Source organism: Silurus meridionalis, chromosome 1 (assembly GCF_014805685.1).
Source record: "Silurus meridionalis isolate SWU-2019-XX chromosome 1, ASM1480568v1, whole genome shotgun sequence".
NCBI classification, from domain to species: Eukaryota; Metazoa; Chordata; class Actinopteri; order Siluriformes; family Siluridae; genus Silurus; species Silurus meridionalis.
Window position 1 is genome coordinate 31,868,094 of NC_060884.1, and position 17,983 is coordinate 31,886,076.

Below are 17,983 nucleotides of genomic sequence, written 5' to 3' on the forward strand. Positions count from 1 at the left end.
TATATATATATATATATATATATATATATATATATATATATATATATATAAAGTGCATATATTTCTTGCAGACTTTTGCAAGAAATCCAATGTGTTGTTCTGTTTGTACACATTGTTTTGAGAAATGCACTTTACTGCTCTGTAAATATTAAAAACATTTAAAAAAAAAATCAAAAGCAACTAAGAAAAACTGTACATTAAAAAGTATTTTTTCCAGCATTTATTTTAATATACAAAGGATTTTTAAAAAGTATAAATTTCTATATATATATAGATATATATTAATTTATATTTGTAATTATTGTGTACATTATATAATAATAATAATAATAATAATAATAATAATAATAATAATAATAATAATAATATATCATAAAGTGCCATTTTTATTCTTGTTTCCTGGTTGGGGAGCGACACCCGGAAGTGTAAATCGTTTGCACGACGTCTGAAATCGAATGGCGTCTGCGTTGCCTGGAGACCGTTGCCACAGCAACGCTTAAACAAGCCAAGCGCGAGCCTTGCAGAAGGTAAGAGAGGCAGAGTATAAAAGCGGATCCCGGAGTGAAGAAGGGCATGAAAGTAGGGCGAGAACCTGGAGAGGATCCGGTAATGAGAAGTGAGTCAGGTGTGTGTGTGCGTGTGTGTGTGTGTGCGCGCGCGCGCGCGCGCGTGTGTGAGTTCTAATAACAGAAACACGTGGATTTGTTTAGTCTTTGCAGATTCAGGAATAAATCATTTCACCTGTGGGCTTTGCATTGATTAGTGCATGAACTGATTGATTGATCTGTTGATAGTGTGGTGTTTGCACGTGAAGCTCCACACGTGCAGCATTACGTTCCTGATGTTCCACAACCACATTGTTTAAGCTTTGCCTCCCTTTAGTGATTCTCAGGTGACACCCAATCACAGGTACACGTGTCCTCTGGGTCAGATGTGTTCCGCAGATCCGATTACTCCAACCAAATCTGTTCACCGAGCGCGTCCACCAGAACCTGTTTATTCATTTTTAATTACAATCTCCACCTTCAACCTGCTCTGTCCTGAAGTCTGAACGCTTTTCCAGACTCTGAGGTTCTGACTCTGGAGACTCCTTCCATCCTAGAAATCTTTCCTGTGAACTATTCATTTAGTTGTGTTTTATTTGCAGAGCTCCTTCAACATCTTGTTCCAAAGAAGCAGAGATAAAGAGGTTATAAAATATGAATTCATGTGTTGATCTGTATAAGATCTTCTACTCCAACACATCATGTCTTCCTGGAGCAGTGGACGAATTCGCAAACGATGCGACTAAGCAAACTATGTCAATCGTCAGCTTTGTTTATGTAAATCTCTAAAACCCCGACCAGGAAGTTCTCAGGAGGAAGCAATTATTGTTGCATTTTCAAACGTGGTCTTCGGCCCTGACCGCTCACTTGCATCGACTCACACCGAAACCTCACATTCACGTGACTCATCCACATGTATAATAAACAACACGCATCATCGTTTGTGCTCTGACACGTTTTTTTTTTTTATTGGTACAGAACTGAAGAACGATGCGGATCCTCGGCACGTGAGCGTGCAGCAGCACACACCAGGTAAAACACAACACACACCTGCAAAGCACAATTTACACACTACATACAGACGTGTGTGTTTATCAGGTGTGTGTGTGTGTGTGTGTGTGTGAGATAGGGTCTCCTCAGCAGGCCAGGGTACGAGGAAGCCGTGTAAGATTTCCTTCGATACACATTGAAAGACTGAAAACAGCCAAAGCTCTAGTGGCCAAAGCTGTAAAGGTCAGTGTTTATATTTCATTATAATTCTTTTATTAGATATAAATCATTTTTTTTAGATATAATTCGATACATTTCTATTGAAATCCCGTTTTGGAAATGAGCAGCATTTCAGTGTCATTTATACAAAAGGTTTTGATCCATTTGCTCGACGTTATTTATTATACCGTGGTGCCTCCGAAAGCTCGATTCTGATTGGCTGGAAGGAACGTGTGAGTACACAGTTAGTTAATTTATATTTGTTAATTTTTTGTTTTATTTATTTTGTATCTTTAACATTGGACATTGTCCTAAAGCTTTCCAGACCTAAAGAGGTTACAAAGTTCAAATTTATACATTTTGCTCCTATAAGTTTTGAGTTATCCAGTGAAAAAAAATCCCTGAGATGTTAGAAACCTTCAGAGGAACCAGACAGATTCCCTCAGATTCCTCATTCTCATCAGTTTTGACTAATATCCATCATCATTGACCCGTGCTATTGTGAAGCCGTTTTACCCCAATTAAAAACGATTCCTCGTTTGCTTCTTACAAGCGCAAATATCAGCATTCAGATTTCAGTACGAAGTGGGCGGAGCCATTTGTCTTTGACAGTTCCTCGACCTCAGCTACATCAGCTTACCATAGTAACATACAGTTCCAGTTCCATGCACAGTGAGACAAATTCCTATCGACCTTACTGAGATACATGCATGTGGATGAAGTGGAAGAAAGTGGAAGCAGAAGAAAATGTTGAAATATAAAAAAATTTAAATAACAACAATAAGAAACAGAACAGCTTCATTCTGAAGGAGGGATTCAGTAGAGTCAATGATTTCCGTATATAAATAAATAAGGAAAATCCTTAACTGCTCAGTGCTGAGAAGTGACCATGGTGTAATAGTGTATGGTCATTACATCATTGTAATCATCTCTGCTTCATCTCAGGTTATTCTTTACCTCCACATCGTGCAGTGAAATGAAATGTTTATTCTGAGGAATATTAATGAAAATTAAAGTCGTTTTGAATTTGATCAGAGGTGTAATACACATCCTTCACTCCAGTAGAAGTGCAGATACTCATGTTTTAAAAGACTTTGGTGAATGTTGAAGTTCTGACTGCACTTTTATACTCATGTTAAAGTTCATCATTGTTTGTGCTCTGACATGTTCTTCAGTAATAAGTAGTGATTATTACTACCTGTTTTAGTGTCATGCTGGAGACTGAACCTCACATCGTATTAATATATTAATACAAAATCATTTCAAACGTTGTTCTCTAATGAATATATATAGTCTGAAGATCCACCATGTAGAACGCAAGCAGAGAAAAGATGATGATGATGATGATGATGATGATGATGATGATCAGGTGATCAGGAACGTCTCTGTTTTCAGTCATGTTTTCATCACTGACTCCCTCTGTCTCATCCACGTTAACCCCACATTAACGCTCTTTGTTAGCTTATTAAACTAGTCTGGTTTAAAAATGTAAGAAGTTGAAAGTACAGATATTTGTGTAAAAATGTAATAAAGTAAAAAGTTGTCCAAAAAAACTTCATTACTTGCCACCTCTAAAATGTGATGGATGCAACACATCTGAAAAAATCAGGACAGGAAAAAAGTAAGTGTTAATACAAAGCAACAGCTGGAGGAATATTTTAGTTACTAATTAGGTTAATTGGAAACCATTCATATACAGTTACTATAGTTACAGTTATACAGTCCTAGTTTTATGACCATAATGACTGTTAAAGACTGTAGAAAGAACATCACTTATAATCTTATACTCCAGTACTCATGTTAGTTCTCACTCTCCAGTGTTCTGTATTGTTGAAAGATTTATGATCAAACTCTTGATGTCACCCAAATGATGATGGGTTCCCCTTTTGAGTCTGGTTCCTCTCAAGGTTTCTTCCTCATAACATCTAAGGGAGTTTTTCCTTGCCACAGTCACCATGGCTGCTCATCAGGGATAAATACACACCATTCACCTTTACTGTTGATTTCTGTAAAGCTGCTTTGAGACAATGTCTGTTGTGAAAAGCGCTATAGAAATAAACTTGACTTGACTGGACCATGGAGATGCGTTCCGATGATCCCATTGTAACTTGAAAATATATTGTAAGTCGAGGCATGGTCTAACCTACCCAGGAGTCTTATAGAATGGGGATCAGTATGGCGTAGTATACTGTTAATTCATAATAATTAAACCTCGGCCTCCATAGCACGTATATTCTAATCTACACTATATAAATGCTCTGTCAGTGCTGGGACTTGAACCCTAGTTGAAAATGAGAGAGTCAGTAAACAACAGAACGGGATGAATTTGAGTGCAAAGACGAACTCGAATGTTGTTGGAATCCAAAAAATTAAAACATTAGGAAACCTGATCCAGATGTTATTCATTCAAATGACAGAAAATATTCAACTAGTAATGCAGAGGTTCTCCTCATAAAATTGCAAACATCTATCAAAAAGACGGAAAAAGAGGGAAAAAATCACAAAACTGGCAGAGGCACTGGGGAACAGGGCAACTTTTATTATATATACGACCTTTTACACACAGTTGGAGAACACGAACACGAGACATATATAATGGGAGAACAATGACCTCTAGTGGCCAAAACACATTATAACACAATATCTATAGTAACAGCTGTATCACAGGGATTATTTTTTTTCATGTCATACTCTACACATAAAGAGATTAAAAAGATATGGTGAGTTTTTCCTTTAAGGACATGTTTATTAGACATTTATAAAAGGAGACTCATTGTCTGTGCTATATTGCTCAGACGCATCCTTCTCTATTATTCATTTCAGGACAGAGAAAACAAACAAAGACACTGGAAAATGTCATGGCAGGTCGATCACCCCACCTTGTTGTGGATTATTTTTCTAAAACAACACACCGCTCATAGTTATAATAAATAGTAGTCTAGCACCTGCTGGTCTAGGGTCTGTTCTTCTCGTTAATTAGATATAAGGAATAAAGAAATAATGTTAGGAGAAGTTTGACATGAAGGTCATGCTTCGTTGTGATGCCACAGGAAAAGAAAGTGTTCTCGGTGCAGGGGCCCTATCCTGTAATCCGCGCCGCTCTTAGGGCTCGGGGCTGGGTGGAGCGACGGATGCCTCTGCAGTCCTCATGGGGTCATCAGCATGGAAACCAAGAAGCCACTGAAGATACTGACAGCAGCAATGATGACGGTAAGAGATCATCTGTTGGTGTGTGTATGTGTGTGCGGGTGTGTATCAAAAAGTTCAGAAACCAGCTCTGTTTACTTTAAAAATGTATTTATACACTATCACCAAAATAGTGCCCTTGCACAGCAATACAGCGCTCCCAGCGTTTCTGCGTTCATCTTTAGGGAGAGGCCGAAGTCCACAGGAGCCGACGATCATCATGCACAAGTTGCCTAACGGTTTCGATATTTTCGGGGGGGTTGAGTTCGTCGAAGGTCTTCCTGATCTCTCAAAGCGCGCTACACCTTAAACACCTCGAATGACTCGACTCGTCGCAGCGTCAAACGCACGTCAACGTCTCTGTGGCAGATTTTCCTGGTTTTACACAGAAGTTCATGTTTGCTCTTCGTTCAAACGAAGTGATGAAATCGGAGACCTGGTCAGAATAGCACCAGTTACACCATTGTTCTCAAAACTTTTTGATACCACCTCGTATGTTATTGGCCTTTTTATTAATTAACAGATCGGTCTCAGGCTCCCTACAGAGAGTACAGTGAGGAAAATAAGTATTTGAACACCCTGCTATTTTGCAAGTTCTCCCACTTAGAAATCATGGAGGGGTCTGAAATTGTCATCGTAGGTGCATGTCCACTGTGAGACACATAATCTAAAAAAAAAAATCCAGAAATCACAATATTTGATTTTTAAACTATTTATTTGTATGATACAGCTGCAAATAAGTATTTGAACACCTGTCTATCAGCTAGAATTCTGACCCTCAAAGACCTGTTAGACTGCCTTTAAAATGTCCACCTCCACTACATTTATTATCCTAAATTAGATGCACCTGTTTGAGGTCGTTAGCTGCATAAAGACACCTGTCCACCCCATACAATCAGTAAGAATCCAACTACTAACATGGCCAAGACCAAAGAGCTGTCCAAAGACACTTGAGACAAAATTGTACACCTCCACAAGGCTGGAAAGGGCTACGGGGAAATTGCCAAGCAGCTTGGTGAAAAAGGTCCACTGTTGGAGCAATCATTAGAAAATGGAAGAAGCTAAACATGACTGTCAATCTCCTCGGACTGGGGCTCCATGCAAGATCTCACCTCGTGGGGTCTCAATGATCCTAAGGAAGGTGAGAAATCAGCCCAGAACTACATGGGAGGAGCTGGTCAATGACCTGAAAAGAGCTTGGACCACCGTTTCCAAGGTTACTGTTGATAATAGACTAAGACGTCATGGTTTGAAATCATGCATGGCACGAAAGGTTCCCCTGCTTAAACCAGCACATGTCCAGGCACGTCTTAAGTTTGCCAATGTCCATTTGGATGATCCAGAGGAGTCATGGGAGAAAGTCATGTGGTCAGATGAGACCAAAATAGAACTTTTGGGTCATAATTCCACTAAACGTGTTTGGAGGAAGAAGAATGATGAGTACCATCCCAAGAACACCATCCCTACTGTGAAGCATGGGGGTGGTAGCATCATGCTTTGGGGGTGTTTTTCTGCACATGGGACAGGGCGACTGCACTGTACTAAGGAGAGGATGACCGGGGCCATGTATTGCGAGATTTTGGGGAACAACCTCCTTCCCTCAGTTAGAGCATTGAAGATGGGTCGAGGCTGGGTCTTCCAACATGACAATGACCCGAAGCACACGGCCAGGATAACCAAGGAGTGGCTCTGTAAGAAGCATATCAAGGTTCTGGCGTGGCCTAGCCAGTCTCCAGACCTATACCCAATAGAGAAAACCTGACTGATCTAGAGAAGATCTGTGTGGAGGAGTGGGCCAAAATCCCTCCTGCAGTGTGTGCAAACCTGGTGAAAAACTACAGGAAACGTTTGACCTCTGTAATTGCAAACAAAGGCTACTGTACCAAATATTAACATTGACTTTCTCAGTTGTTCAAATACTTATTTGCAGCTGTATCATACAAATAAATAGTTAAAAAAAATCATACATTGTGATTTCTGGATTTTTTTTTTAGATTATGTCTCTCACAGTGGACATGCACCTACGATGACAATTTCAGACCCCTCCATGATTTCTAAGTGGGAGAACTTGCAAAATAGCAGGGTGTTCAAATACTTATTTTCCTCACTTTAGGTCATCATCATGTCTTTTTTTATTATCTCTGTGCATGTCCAGACCAAGGACAGGAGAGAGACAATAACACTGATGACTTGTACAACCTCATGGTGAGTTTAAGAGGCTTTGAGCACCTCGGTGACACCCTACACTTATTCACTTCACCTCTAAAGCAAAATACAGCTCCTTCATCTACCAGCTTTTTAGCCTGTTTTAATATCTTACATTGATTCTAGATACTGTATGAACATTGGAATATTGTAATATTCTTAATTCAACATGATGTATTGGACCTGAAAAGTTTGTGGACACCTGACCATTAGATTGGTCCTCCATTTAAAATGAACTTCCACTCATCTGGGAAGATGTTCCACTAGATTTTGGAGTGTGCTTGTAGAGATTTGTGTTCATCAAATCATCACAATGTTGTTAGTAAAGTCAGATACTGATGTAGGTGAGATGAGGCCTGGGGTGCACTGTTCAATAGAGCTCTATAGCAGGAGATCTTCCACTCCATCCCATGTAAAGCAGATCTTCTTAGAGCTGGCTTTGTGTTTAAGCGCATTGTCAAGCTGGAGCAGGTTTTGATCTCTTCAAAGTTCAAACGAAGGGAAACTTTTGTGTGGTAACAGTTTGTTAAAGAACCATATATGGCTGGAACCAAGACCAGAGACTGAGCTGAATATTTCAGCATTCTGAGTTAAACATGCAATACAAAAGCCTATAAATAATTAAATAAATATAAATACTCATTCAGGTCTGTTTTTATTAACCCCCCCTCCCCCCAGTCTCGTCTAGCACAAAACGAAGTGACCTATTTCTACTGGACCACAAAGAGAGACACAGTCGACTATCTGTTATTACAAAAAGACCAGATGACTAATCACTACACAAAAGCAGAGTCCTTCACCACCAAGGTTCCTCATTCAGTTCCTCTCAAACCCATTCAACCTGAATCAGATTCACTGCGTACGTGACATGAAGCCAGATTGTGTTCTTCTGTCTCAGGTGGGCTTGTGCGTGAGTTTGAGGAACCTGCAGTGGTTCGACCCGACGGACCCCGACAGCTTCTTTCCACGCTGCTACAGGCTCGGAGCAGTGGACGAAAAGCAAGCATTCACTGGTCAGCACCTTTGATATTGCGCATGAGCTACATGGTGCAGCAGGTCATTACACTCTGTTCTGTTCTCCGCAGATGACTTTAGACGTACTGCATGCACAAGCTTGCTACGGTATGTTGTCGAGAGAGCCGCAGGGCAGGTGGAGGACGACAGAACGGGCGAAATCCATCGTGTCCAACAGCCTCAGGGTAGGACACTCACCATCAAAACCACACACATGGGGTTGGTCAGGGCATTGGTAACTATAGGGGATGGGGTAGATCAGGGGTCAAGGCTCTGGGTTACTCAGCAGAAGGTCAGGGGTTCAAGCCCCTGTATCACCAAGCTGCCACTCTTATGGCCCTTGAGCAAAAGAGTAAAGTACATGTGACAGGTATAAAGCACCTTTCTTTCCCAAAAAAAGATTTACAGATGTTCTGGCTGTAGATTAAAGTAGACCAACAAAACAGACGTGACGGAGAAATTCCTGAGGAAACAACCTTGAGAGGAGTCGGAATGTCAGAAACAGTTCTGGGATGAAAGTCTTCATCAGCAGCAGCTCTTTGATTAGAATCTATTTAAAATAAATACTTGTCACATGTACTTTTCAGCACAGTGAAATTCTTTCTTTGCATATCCCTGCAATGTTAGCGATGTGACAGTGCAATTGGCAATTGCCGATTTGGACCACCATTCAGTAACCCAACGCGTTAACCACTGAGCTACCACTTCCCCCATAGTATCTAAAATATGCTAAAATATGCCTAGCTGTAAGAAAAGTCTGAAAATCAGTGCTGTCATGACAAAAAAATAGCTAATAAATAGTGTTTATTGTGTTAAAGCTAGCAAATGTAAGATTATCTAGCTAATGATAGGCTAGTCATGTTTGGTGTCACAATGTAGCAAATAAATGGCTAATGCTGAATTAGCCTAGCGTATCACTAGCTGATACTAAGATAAAACATTTGACCAGTATTTAGAAGAAAACAAACTCTCAGTGTTAAATGGTTAAAGTAAGGGTAAATGCTAATTATTTATAAGAAAGCGGTAGCTTGGTGGTTAAGGCTCTGGGTTGCTGATAGGAAGGTCAGGTGTTGAAGCCCTGATATCGCCAAGCTGACACTTCTGGGGCCCCTTAGCAAGGCCCTTAACTCTATGTGCTCCAGAGGCACTGTAACATGTCTGACCCCCAGCTTCCAAACATCACTTGGATATGCGAAGATTGAATTTCACCTTGCTGTAAAGTACATGTGAAGAGTTTAAAGCATCTTTCTTTCTTTAATTGATTCCAAAACTGGAGAACCTAAACGACTGGTCCTGATTCTCTTGTCCCCATCCTGATTCTGGTTCCTGAACCTGAACCTCCTGAACTTTAAAAATGATAAATCTATAATGAATGGATATTTTGTGTCACCCAGATGAGGACGGGTTCCAATTTAAGTCTGGTTCCTCTAAAGGTTTCTTCCTCAAACCATCTCGGAGAGTTTCTCCTCACCACTATTGCCACTGACTCACTTATTAGGGATAAACTGATCTGCACTAAAATATAAATATATATTTTATAACCTATTAAACCCTGTAAAGGAACAGTGTCCATTGTTAAAAGTGCTAAACTGGATTGAACTGAATTCTTTCGTGTGTGTAAAGGTCTGGACAAGCAACATAAACCGCAGACTATTCAGAAGGTCGGAGTCGGACTGATCGAGACGGCACTGCGGGTGTGTCAGGAATATCTCAACAGCCTGGAACACAGCGACATAGACGTATCCTTGGAAACCCCGCCCACTCTCTCAGAGCAACAGTGGACAGAAGTTATCAACAGCTACTACCTGGTCATTCAGTAAGTACAATATTAGAGGCAATATTATCATAAAACTATCGTAATTAACTATCGTAGAGATGTTTTATTCCATGGGGCATGTGGTGCACCAGGTTCTAATAAAGCTTCATTGGGGCAGGATTTCTGCTGCCAGAGTGGAAAACCTTTCTGTCGTCCATTTCTACCAAAATCTATAGACATGAGCTGCTGCTGCTGTGTCATGAAGCATTTTTAGAGATGTGTTTTTCTGTTTCTGTAGCAAAGGCGTGAAAATACAGGAATGTACCCGGTATGCAGAGCGCTGTAAGTCCATGCTAGCGCAAATGCAAAAGGTCTGTTCACAGCTAGAGCTAGATGGAGTTAATAACATCTGGATCATCAAACCAGGGGCGAAATCAAGAGGCAGGGGTGAGTGAAGAGAATGTGTGTGAGATTGAATTTTTTTCCTGATTGAAAAGGTCAGAGTTGAGGTCGGAGCTCTGTGACAGAAGATCTTCCACAAATTCCAACCCATGTAAAGCATATCTTTTTGGAGCTAGCTTTGTGCACAGGACCATTGTCATGTGGAACAGGTTTGGGTATTTTGGGGAAAACTGAACACCCTGAGCACCCTGCTATTTTGCAAGTTCTCCCACTTAGAAATCATGGGGGTCTGAAATTTTCATCGTAGGTGCATGTCCACTGTCAGAGACATAATCTAAAAAAAAAAAATCCAGAAATCACAATGTATGATTTTTTTACTATTTATTTGTATGATACAGCTGCAAATAAGTATTTGAACACCTGAGAAAGTCAATGTTAATATTTGGTACAGTAGCCTTTGTTTGCAATTACAGAGGTCAAACGTTTCCTGTAGTTTTTCACCAGGTTTGCACACACTACAGGAGGGATTTTGGCCCACTCCTTCACACAGATCTTCTCTAGATCAGTCAGGTTTCTGGCCTTTCACTGAGAAACACGGAGTTTGAGCTCCCTCCCAAGATTCTCTATTGGGTTTAGGTCTGGAGACTGGCTAGGGCAGTCGCCCTGTCCCATGTGCAGAAAAACACTCCCAAAGCATGATGCTACCACCCCCATGCTTCACAGTAGGGATGGTGTTCTTGGGATGGTACTCATCATTCTTCTTCCTCCAAACACGTTTAGTGGAATTATAACCCAAAAGTTCTATTTTAGTCTCATCTGACCACATGACTTTCTCCCATGACTCCTCTGGATCATCCAAATGGTCATTGGCAAACTTAAGACATGCCTGGACATGTGCTGGTTTAAGCAGGGGAACCTTCCGTGCCATGCGTGATTTCAAACCATGACGTCTTAGTGTATTACCAACAGTAACCTTGGAAACGCTCTTTTCAGGTCATTGACCAGCTCCTCCCGTGTAGTTCTGGGCTGATTTCTCACCTTCCTTAGGATCATTGAGACCCCACAAGGTGAGATCTTGCATGGAGCCCCAGTCCAAGGGAGATTGACAGTCATGTTTAGCTTCTTCCATTTTCTAATTATTGCTCCAACAGTGGACCTTTTTTTACCAAGCTGCTTGGCAATTTCCCCGTAGCCCTTTCCAGCCTTGTGGAGGTGTACAATTTTGTCTCTAGTGTCTTTGGACAGCTCTTTGGTCTTTGCCATGTTAGTAGTTGGATTCTTACTGATTGTATGGGGTGGACAGGTGTCTTTATGCAGCTAACGACCTCAAACAGGTGCATCTAATTTAGGATAATAAATGTAGTGGAGGTGGACATTTTAAAGGCAGACTAACAGGTCTTTGAGGGTCAGAATTCTAGCTGATAGACAGGTGTTCAAATACGTATTTGCAGCTGTATCATACAAATAAATAGTTTAAAAATCATATATTGTGATTTTTTTTTTTTTTTTTTTTTAGATTATGTCTCTCACAGTGGACATGCACCTACGATGACAATTTCAGACCCCTCCATGATTTCTAAGTGGGAGAACTTGCAAAATAGCAGGGTGTTCAAATACTTATTTTCCTCACTGTATATATATACAGTGAGGAAAATAAGTATTTGAACACCCTATATATTTTTATATATATATATATTAACTCTTAGTGTGATTCCCTGTAGCCTGAAAGTCACATGGACAACCATTAGAACTGCTGAATTATATGTATTATATTTACGACAGTTTATTGCTGTCAGACAAAATAATCAGTGCCTTTTTTTTTTTGGTAATTTATACAGTATATCCCTTCAAACTCTTTTAAGTAAAAAAGTATTTGCCTTTAAATGTACTTAAGTATCCAAAGTACTATGATTTATTATGGCTATTATCATTTTTAGCACACCAATAGAATGATATTAATGACTCAAACACTGAGTGATATCTATTAAAATGATCATGAGCCATTTAAGCGCCCATCTAAAGAAGTTTAAAACAGAGCGAGCGCTCAACACTTCTACCCTTTTTCTCGCTCCTTTACATTCAAAGCACTTCTGGCATTAGCTTTAGCAAGATTCCCCAGTCTGGCCTTCAACTATAACAAGGCCAGTTTTGACGTATTCTTGCTTAATTATCCGTAGTTGAGTAAAAAGTAAAATATTTTATTATCAAATGTAGTGAATTTAAAGTAAAAGTCTCCACAAATAGAAATATTTCATTAAATACAGATACACAAAAAAAGCGACAGAACAGTATAAGAATTCACTGCTGCTTTCGAGTTTATTTGGATTTCCCTTATGCTAATCAGAACTGTGGATATAACACTGTGTGTGTGTGTGTGTGTGTGTGTGTGTGTGTGTGTGTGTGTGTGTGTGTGTTGTAGGTATCGTATGTATGAACAGGCTAGATGAGATCCTGGATTTAGTAGACAGCGACCCAACTCTGATTAAAGACAGTAAGTGGGTGGTGCAGAAGTACGTAGAGCGCCCCCTGCTGATTCACGGTACCAAGTTCGACCTGCGCCAGTGGTTTCTGGTGACGGACTGGAACCCTCTGACAGTGTGGTTCTACCGCGAGTGCTACCTGCGTTTCTCCACCCAGCTCTACTCCACACACAGACTGGACAGGTAAGAGAGAGACACACTCACATTAGGGTGTAGGAGAAAATCAATACACGTGAGTATCGCGATATTTTGCTTGGCGATACTGTATCAAATCTGAAATATCTTTTTAAAACAAAGATTCATGGCAGTTGTTTCGTATTGAGTTTATATAGATAGATAGATAGCAGTCTTAACAGGAAGTATCGGCATAACGGCACGCCACTAATGTTAGCATTTAAAATCCACCTGATGTTAAAACGTTTATGGGTAGAACTTGCTCATCAGGGACAAACCTACCCTTATAAAGAACATCTTATTCGTTTTTATCACCACATTATCTGTGTAAAGCAGCTTTGAGACAATGTTTATTGATAAAAGCGCAATACAAATAAAAATGAATTGAATTAAATTTCTGCCAGAAGAAGAAGATATTAAACAATAGTTAGCACCCAGATCATGCTTCTACTACTAGTCTGTGTACATATGTTTAAAAAATAATAAAAATGACCATGTCAGGTACAGTGATTCTAATTGTGTTCATGTACTGTAGTACACTTGATGCCACTAAGGTGTGGTGGGTAATGCTGGCACAGGATTCATGGTATGGGCAGGTGTTAGGGTTAGCATTGGCGGCGCTATAATATGTTTTGTGTATCTGTCCCACACTGTCTTGTGTTGACTGTTTGCACTACAACTTACTTTAGTGTTTATCTCTATGTTGTGTGATGTAGCTGTATTTTGTGTAATGTAGCTGTATTTTATTTAATGTAGCACCAGGGCTCTGGAGATAACGTTGTCTCATTTCACTGTGTACTGCGTCAGCTATTTATGGTTCAAATGACAATAAAAGATTCTTGACTTGACAGTGTCATTTTTTAGATGCAATTTTCTTTTGGCATCGTTAAAATATTCCATCGGTAGAAGTTTTTCTCCCGATGGGAATTTTTTAACGATGCCAAAAGATAAACTCCTGAGAGAAATAGTTGTGAAAGGAAGGAGGAAGACAGTGAACAATGACTTTCTTGGTCGCCTACTGTTTAGATACAAGCCGTTGTAACGCGTTGAGTCTGGGTGAAGGGAGAGCTCCCTAACTCCAGTTACAACAGAAATCATATAAGCACAGACAAGTTAACAAAACTCATGCTTTTTTATTTTTCTTGGCAACAGCGTTACAGTTTAGTCAAAGAAAATTAGAAATGAGCATCAGAAAATAATAAGGACATATTCCTCGGTCTTGCACACATGCAGTAATACCGGTAAAATGCGGCGGCAGGCTATTCCCAAAATGCCGCTCTGCTCTTAAAGGAGCCACAACATATTTCACCCGTTACACCTGTAACAGACACTGTCTTTCGCTAAAGCCTGTGTAAAGTTCATTAGTTTCAGTGTATAGAAACAACTTATAGACAGGTGCGGCTTATTTATGTTCAAAATAAAAATCTTTGTCAAATTCAGTGGGTGCAGCTTATATGGGTGCGCTTAATAGTCCGGAAATTACGGTACATGATAAAATTTTTTTAACTTTTCCGCCAATAGCATAAGACTAGTAAATAAATTCTGCAGTTGATCTGTGTTTGCGAATTCAATAAATCTAGAACTAAACTGTTGTGTTTGCCAATGCTCTCGGACTCACGGTCTCAACATTGATGTGTTAAAAAATGATATAAACTGCATTTCCAGACAAATTCACAATATTTCCGATCAGTTTCTTCATTTCAGTTTTCTATCATTAGGCTCCGCCCCTGTTTTTTCCCTCCAAAAAAAAAGATACTAGAGTCTAGGTTTTAATTGGTTAATTCACTGGCTGCAAATGATCCGGTGCTAATGCAGGATCTCCTTCTTCCTCGTCTCTCAGCTCTGTCCATCTCTGCAACAACTCCATTCAGAAATATTTCCAGCCGAGCGCAGGTCGTGACCCATCGTTGCCTGCGGAAAGCATGTGGTCGTGCGGCGAGTTCCGCTCCTGGCTCACGGCTTCGGGTCGAGGAGGTCTGTGGGAGGAAGTGGTGCTTCCGGGCATGAGAAGTGCCGTGATCCAGACTCTCCTGACTGCGCAAGACAGCGTCGAGCCACGCAAGGCCAGCTTCGAGCTCTACGGCGCAGACTTTCTCCTGGGGCGTGACCTCCATCCGTGGCTGCTGGAGGTGAACGTCAGCCCCACCATGTCCTGCTCCACAGCCGTCACTGCCCGACTCTGCCCCGCCGTCCAGGAGGACACACTGCGAGTGGTGCTGGACCGACGCTACGACCGCAACACAGACACTGGAGGCTTCCAACTCATATACAAGCAGGTGAATGATTACACACGTTATACGCAAACCGAGTGATATAGAGCATTACTGAGTCAAAGCTCAGTGAATAGACAAGGATGACAAGGGTGAATTCAGGATTCATTTATCATTTCTATCCATTAATAGTTACACTTACATGATGTTTAAGATGACACGAGCCAATGTGAATATAAAGGCAAATGGTTTGTGTGAACTCTAATATATTATATGGATAAAATATTGGGGGACCTGATTATTTCAGCCATTTGTGGTTCTTTCCCAAACTCCTACCACAAGAGAAGAAATGTTCAATAGGAGGGAACTAAGAGACTCAAACCTGTTCCAGCATGACGATGCCCATGTGCACAAAACCAGCTCCATGAACAAATGCTTTACATGGGTTCGGAGTGGAAGATCTCCTGCTACAGAACTCCAACCCTACTGAACATCTTTGGGATGAATTTGAATGCTGACTGCACCCCAGGCCTCCTCACCTCACCTACATCAGTACCTGACTCTACTAACGCATCTACTATGGATATGGATAAGTGTATTACGAAAGTCAGGTACTGATGTAGGTGAGGAGACCTGGGGTGCAGAATTTTGCCGATTTCTTCGGACGACACAAAATTTCAGTTACAAATGATGATGATTTATTATTAAAGGATCCTTTAAACGAATAGAAATACATGCAGTGTGTATACGATGTGCATTGTATGGTTTAAAATCATTATAAAGAGCACTCTTTGTATGTTCTCCTCATGTTCCTCCAGGCCGCAGTGGAAGTTCCTCAGAGCTTGGGCATCAACCTTCTGGTGGAAGGAGCTCAAATCAGACGTCCACGTACATCTCGAACTAGAAAATTTAACAGGTCTCGTTACGAATCTCTGCACAAATCCAGACGTGTTCCCCAATCTCACAAGTGTCCTTCAGGTAAGAAGAACCAGTGTGAGGAAAAGAAGGAAGAAGAGGAAGAGGAGGAGGAGAAGAAGATGAAGAAGACCTGGCCACCCGTCTCCGCCCGAAAGGTCACAATGCCGAGATCATTAACTTTACAGCCTGCGATTGAGAAAAGACCCCCGAGACATGCTTTACCTTCGCCATCAGGTTCTTCTAATCTGTCTAAACATCATCAGCTTCACACTTCACACACACATCATACACACGTGCGCACCGATCCGACACACACCTACATTTGCACTCCCAGGACCCAGAGACGTGTGCTCTCTCTGAAACGACTTGAACTGTCGCTGGACATAGTCAGTTTGCAACCCGCGACCTACTGCGAGGGCTTTTCCCACCAGAACGCAAGCACAAACACTGCTCGTCATGCAGCTCAGCCCGTCCTACACCTGAACCAGTACTTCTCACCGCTCCAGCGACAACAAGCAGAGGCGCACAGGAACAAAGCTCACGTTGCCTTGAGAGACTGTACACGCCAAAGCCCGAAAGATAAAGGTGCAATTTCAAAAACGTGATCAACCAAACATTATTGGACTTCACAGAATTAAAATAGTAACATTATCTGAGACGTTTAGGAGGCATTTTATGGTCGGTGTTCATGTTGCATTCATTCGTTTTATTTTTTTATTTTTTATTTTTTTAAATAAACAATTGAGGAAACTGTGAACAAAATATATCAAATTCGCCTTATTTATATTTTCTTGCCATTTTGTGTTGTGACTTTGAGTTATTTGGGTTTGTGGGACAATTGTGGGATGTCAAATATCCTATTTAATTCAATTCAATTCATTTTAAATTGTAGAGCACTTTAAACAACAAACATGGTCTCAAAGCAGCTTTACAGAGATGAAACAGTTTTAAAAAAAATGTGTCCCTAATGAGCGAGCCAGTGGTGATTGTGACCAGGAAAAACTACCTGAGGAAAAAACCTGGAGATGAACCAGACTCTAAAGAAAACCCATCCTCATCTGGGTGGCATCGAATGTCCATTCATTACAGTTCCATAATTATCGATGAGGGATTAACAGCAAACTATGGTCCTGAGCCATTGTAGTAGACTGTTGATATTAATTACAGTCCAAATCCATCCTCAAAGTTCTGAGTACTTGAGTTGAGTTCTTGAGTTGCTCAGTAATTTCATGGATCTTTATGCTGTTTATGTGGAACCATCCACAGCTGCACAGAGTGGTCTCCAACTGAAGTGAACCATCAGCCTAGAACCCATATCCATGGAGTGAGTGAAAATGAGTCCCACACATGTCCTTTTCTACTCTACCCTGCTCTGCCCTGAACCACCCTTCACCATGGTTTATTAGATTGTCTGCAATCTCTGAAAATGTTGCTCTGGTTTGTATTATGTTATTTATCATTTGTGCAAATGGCCTTATCTTCTTAAGAGATGTCCTGCAATAAAATTCCCTCTTCTGAGGATGTTAGTTCGAAAATATTGATCATATTTAGTATTGTGAGATTTTAATGATGATTACACTTCGTGACATTAAAAGATTGGAGAAAATGAACAAATAAGTAATTTTCTCTTTTTACCGCTTTCAATGCTAAATCAGACAAATGAATTAGGGTGGCATTAGTAAAGATAAAGTTTTTATTGTGAATAAAAAAACGAATGAACACAACAACGGATCGTTTAGTGCAATGCTCAGTGTTTAATTTTTATTATTTCTTTTTTATTTATAAATCTTTTCCTTTTTCTATTCAAAAATTTGCAGTCGTATATTTGTATTTTTTGTATTTTATTGATCTATTTATTTATATATATATATATTTTTTAAAACA

General features: G+C 40.3%; 1 protein-coding gene across 3 annotated transcripts; it reads left to right on the forward strand.

The window, feature by feature from the left end:
• The first annotated feature begins 445 nt into the window (after positions 1-445).
• Positions 446-16,863, forward strand: ttll3 (tubulin tyrosine ligase-like family, member 3). Of its 3 annotated transcripts, none has more exons than XM_046858269.1 (13): positions 446-625; positions 1,524-1,577; positions 1,675-1,778; positions 4,805-4,964; positions 7,096-7,145; positions 7,824-7,952; positions 8,044-8,158; positions 8,231-8,344; positions 9,783-9,975; positions 10,214-10,362; positions 12,737-12,980; positions 14,812-15,247; positions 16,000-16,863. In XM_046858269.1, the coding sequence occupies exons 1-13, from the start codon at positions 574-576 to the stop codon at positions 16,702-16,704; spliced, it is 2,505 nt and encodes an 834-aa protein (XP_046714225.1). In that variant the 5' UTR covers positions 446-573; the 3' UTR covers positions 16,705-16,863. The 3 variants fall into 3 exon arrangements, with proteins under 3 accessions (XP_046714225.1, XP_046714300.1, XP_046714388.1); XM_046858344.1 differs by having other exon boundaries at positions 446-616; XM_046858432.1 differs by lacking the exons at positions 446-625; positions 7,096-7,145 and adding an exon at positions 938-1,071.
• Positions 16,864-17,983: the final 1,120 nt, after the last annotated feature.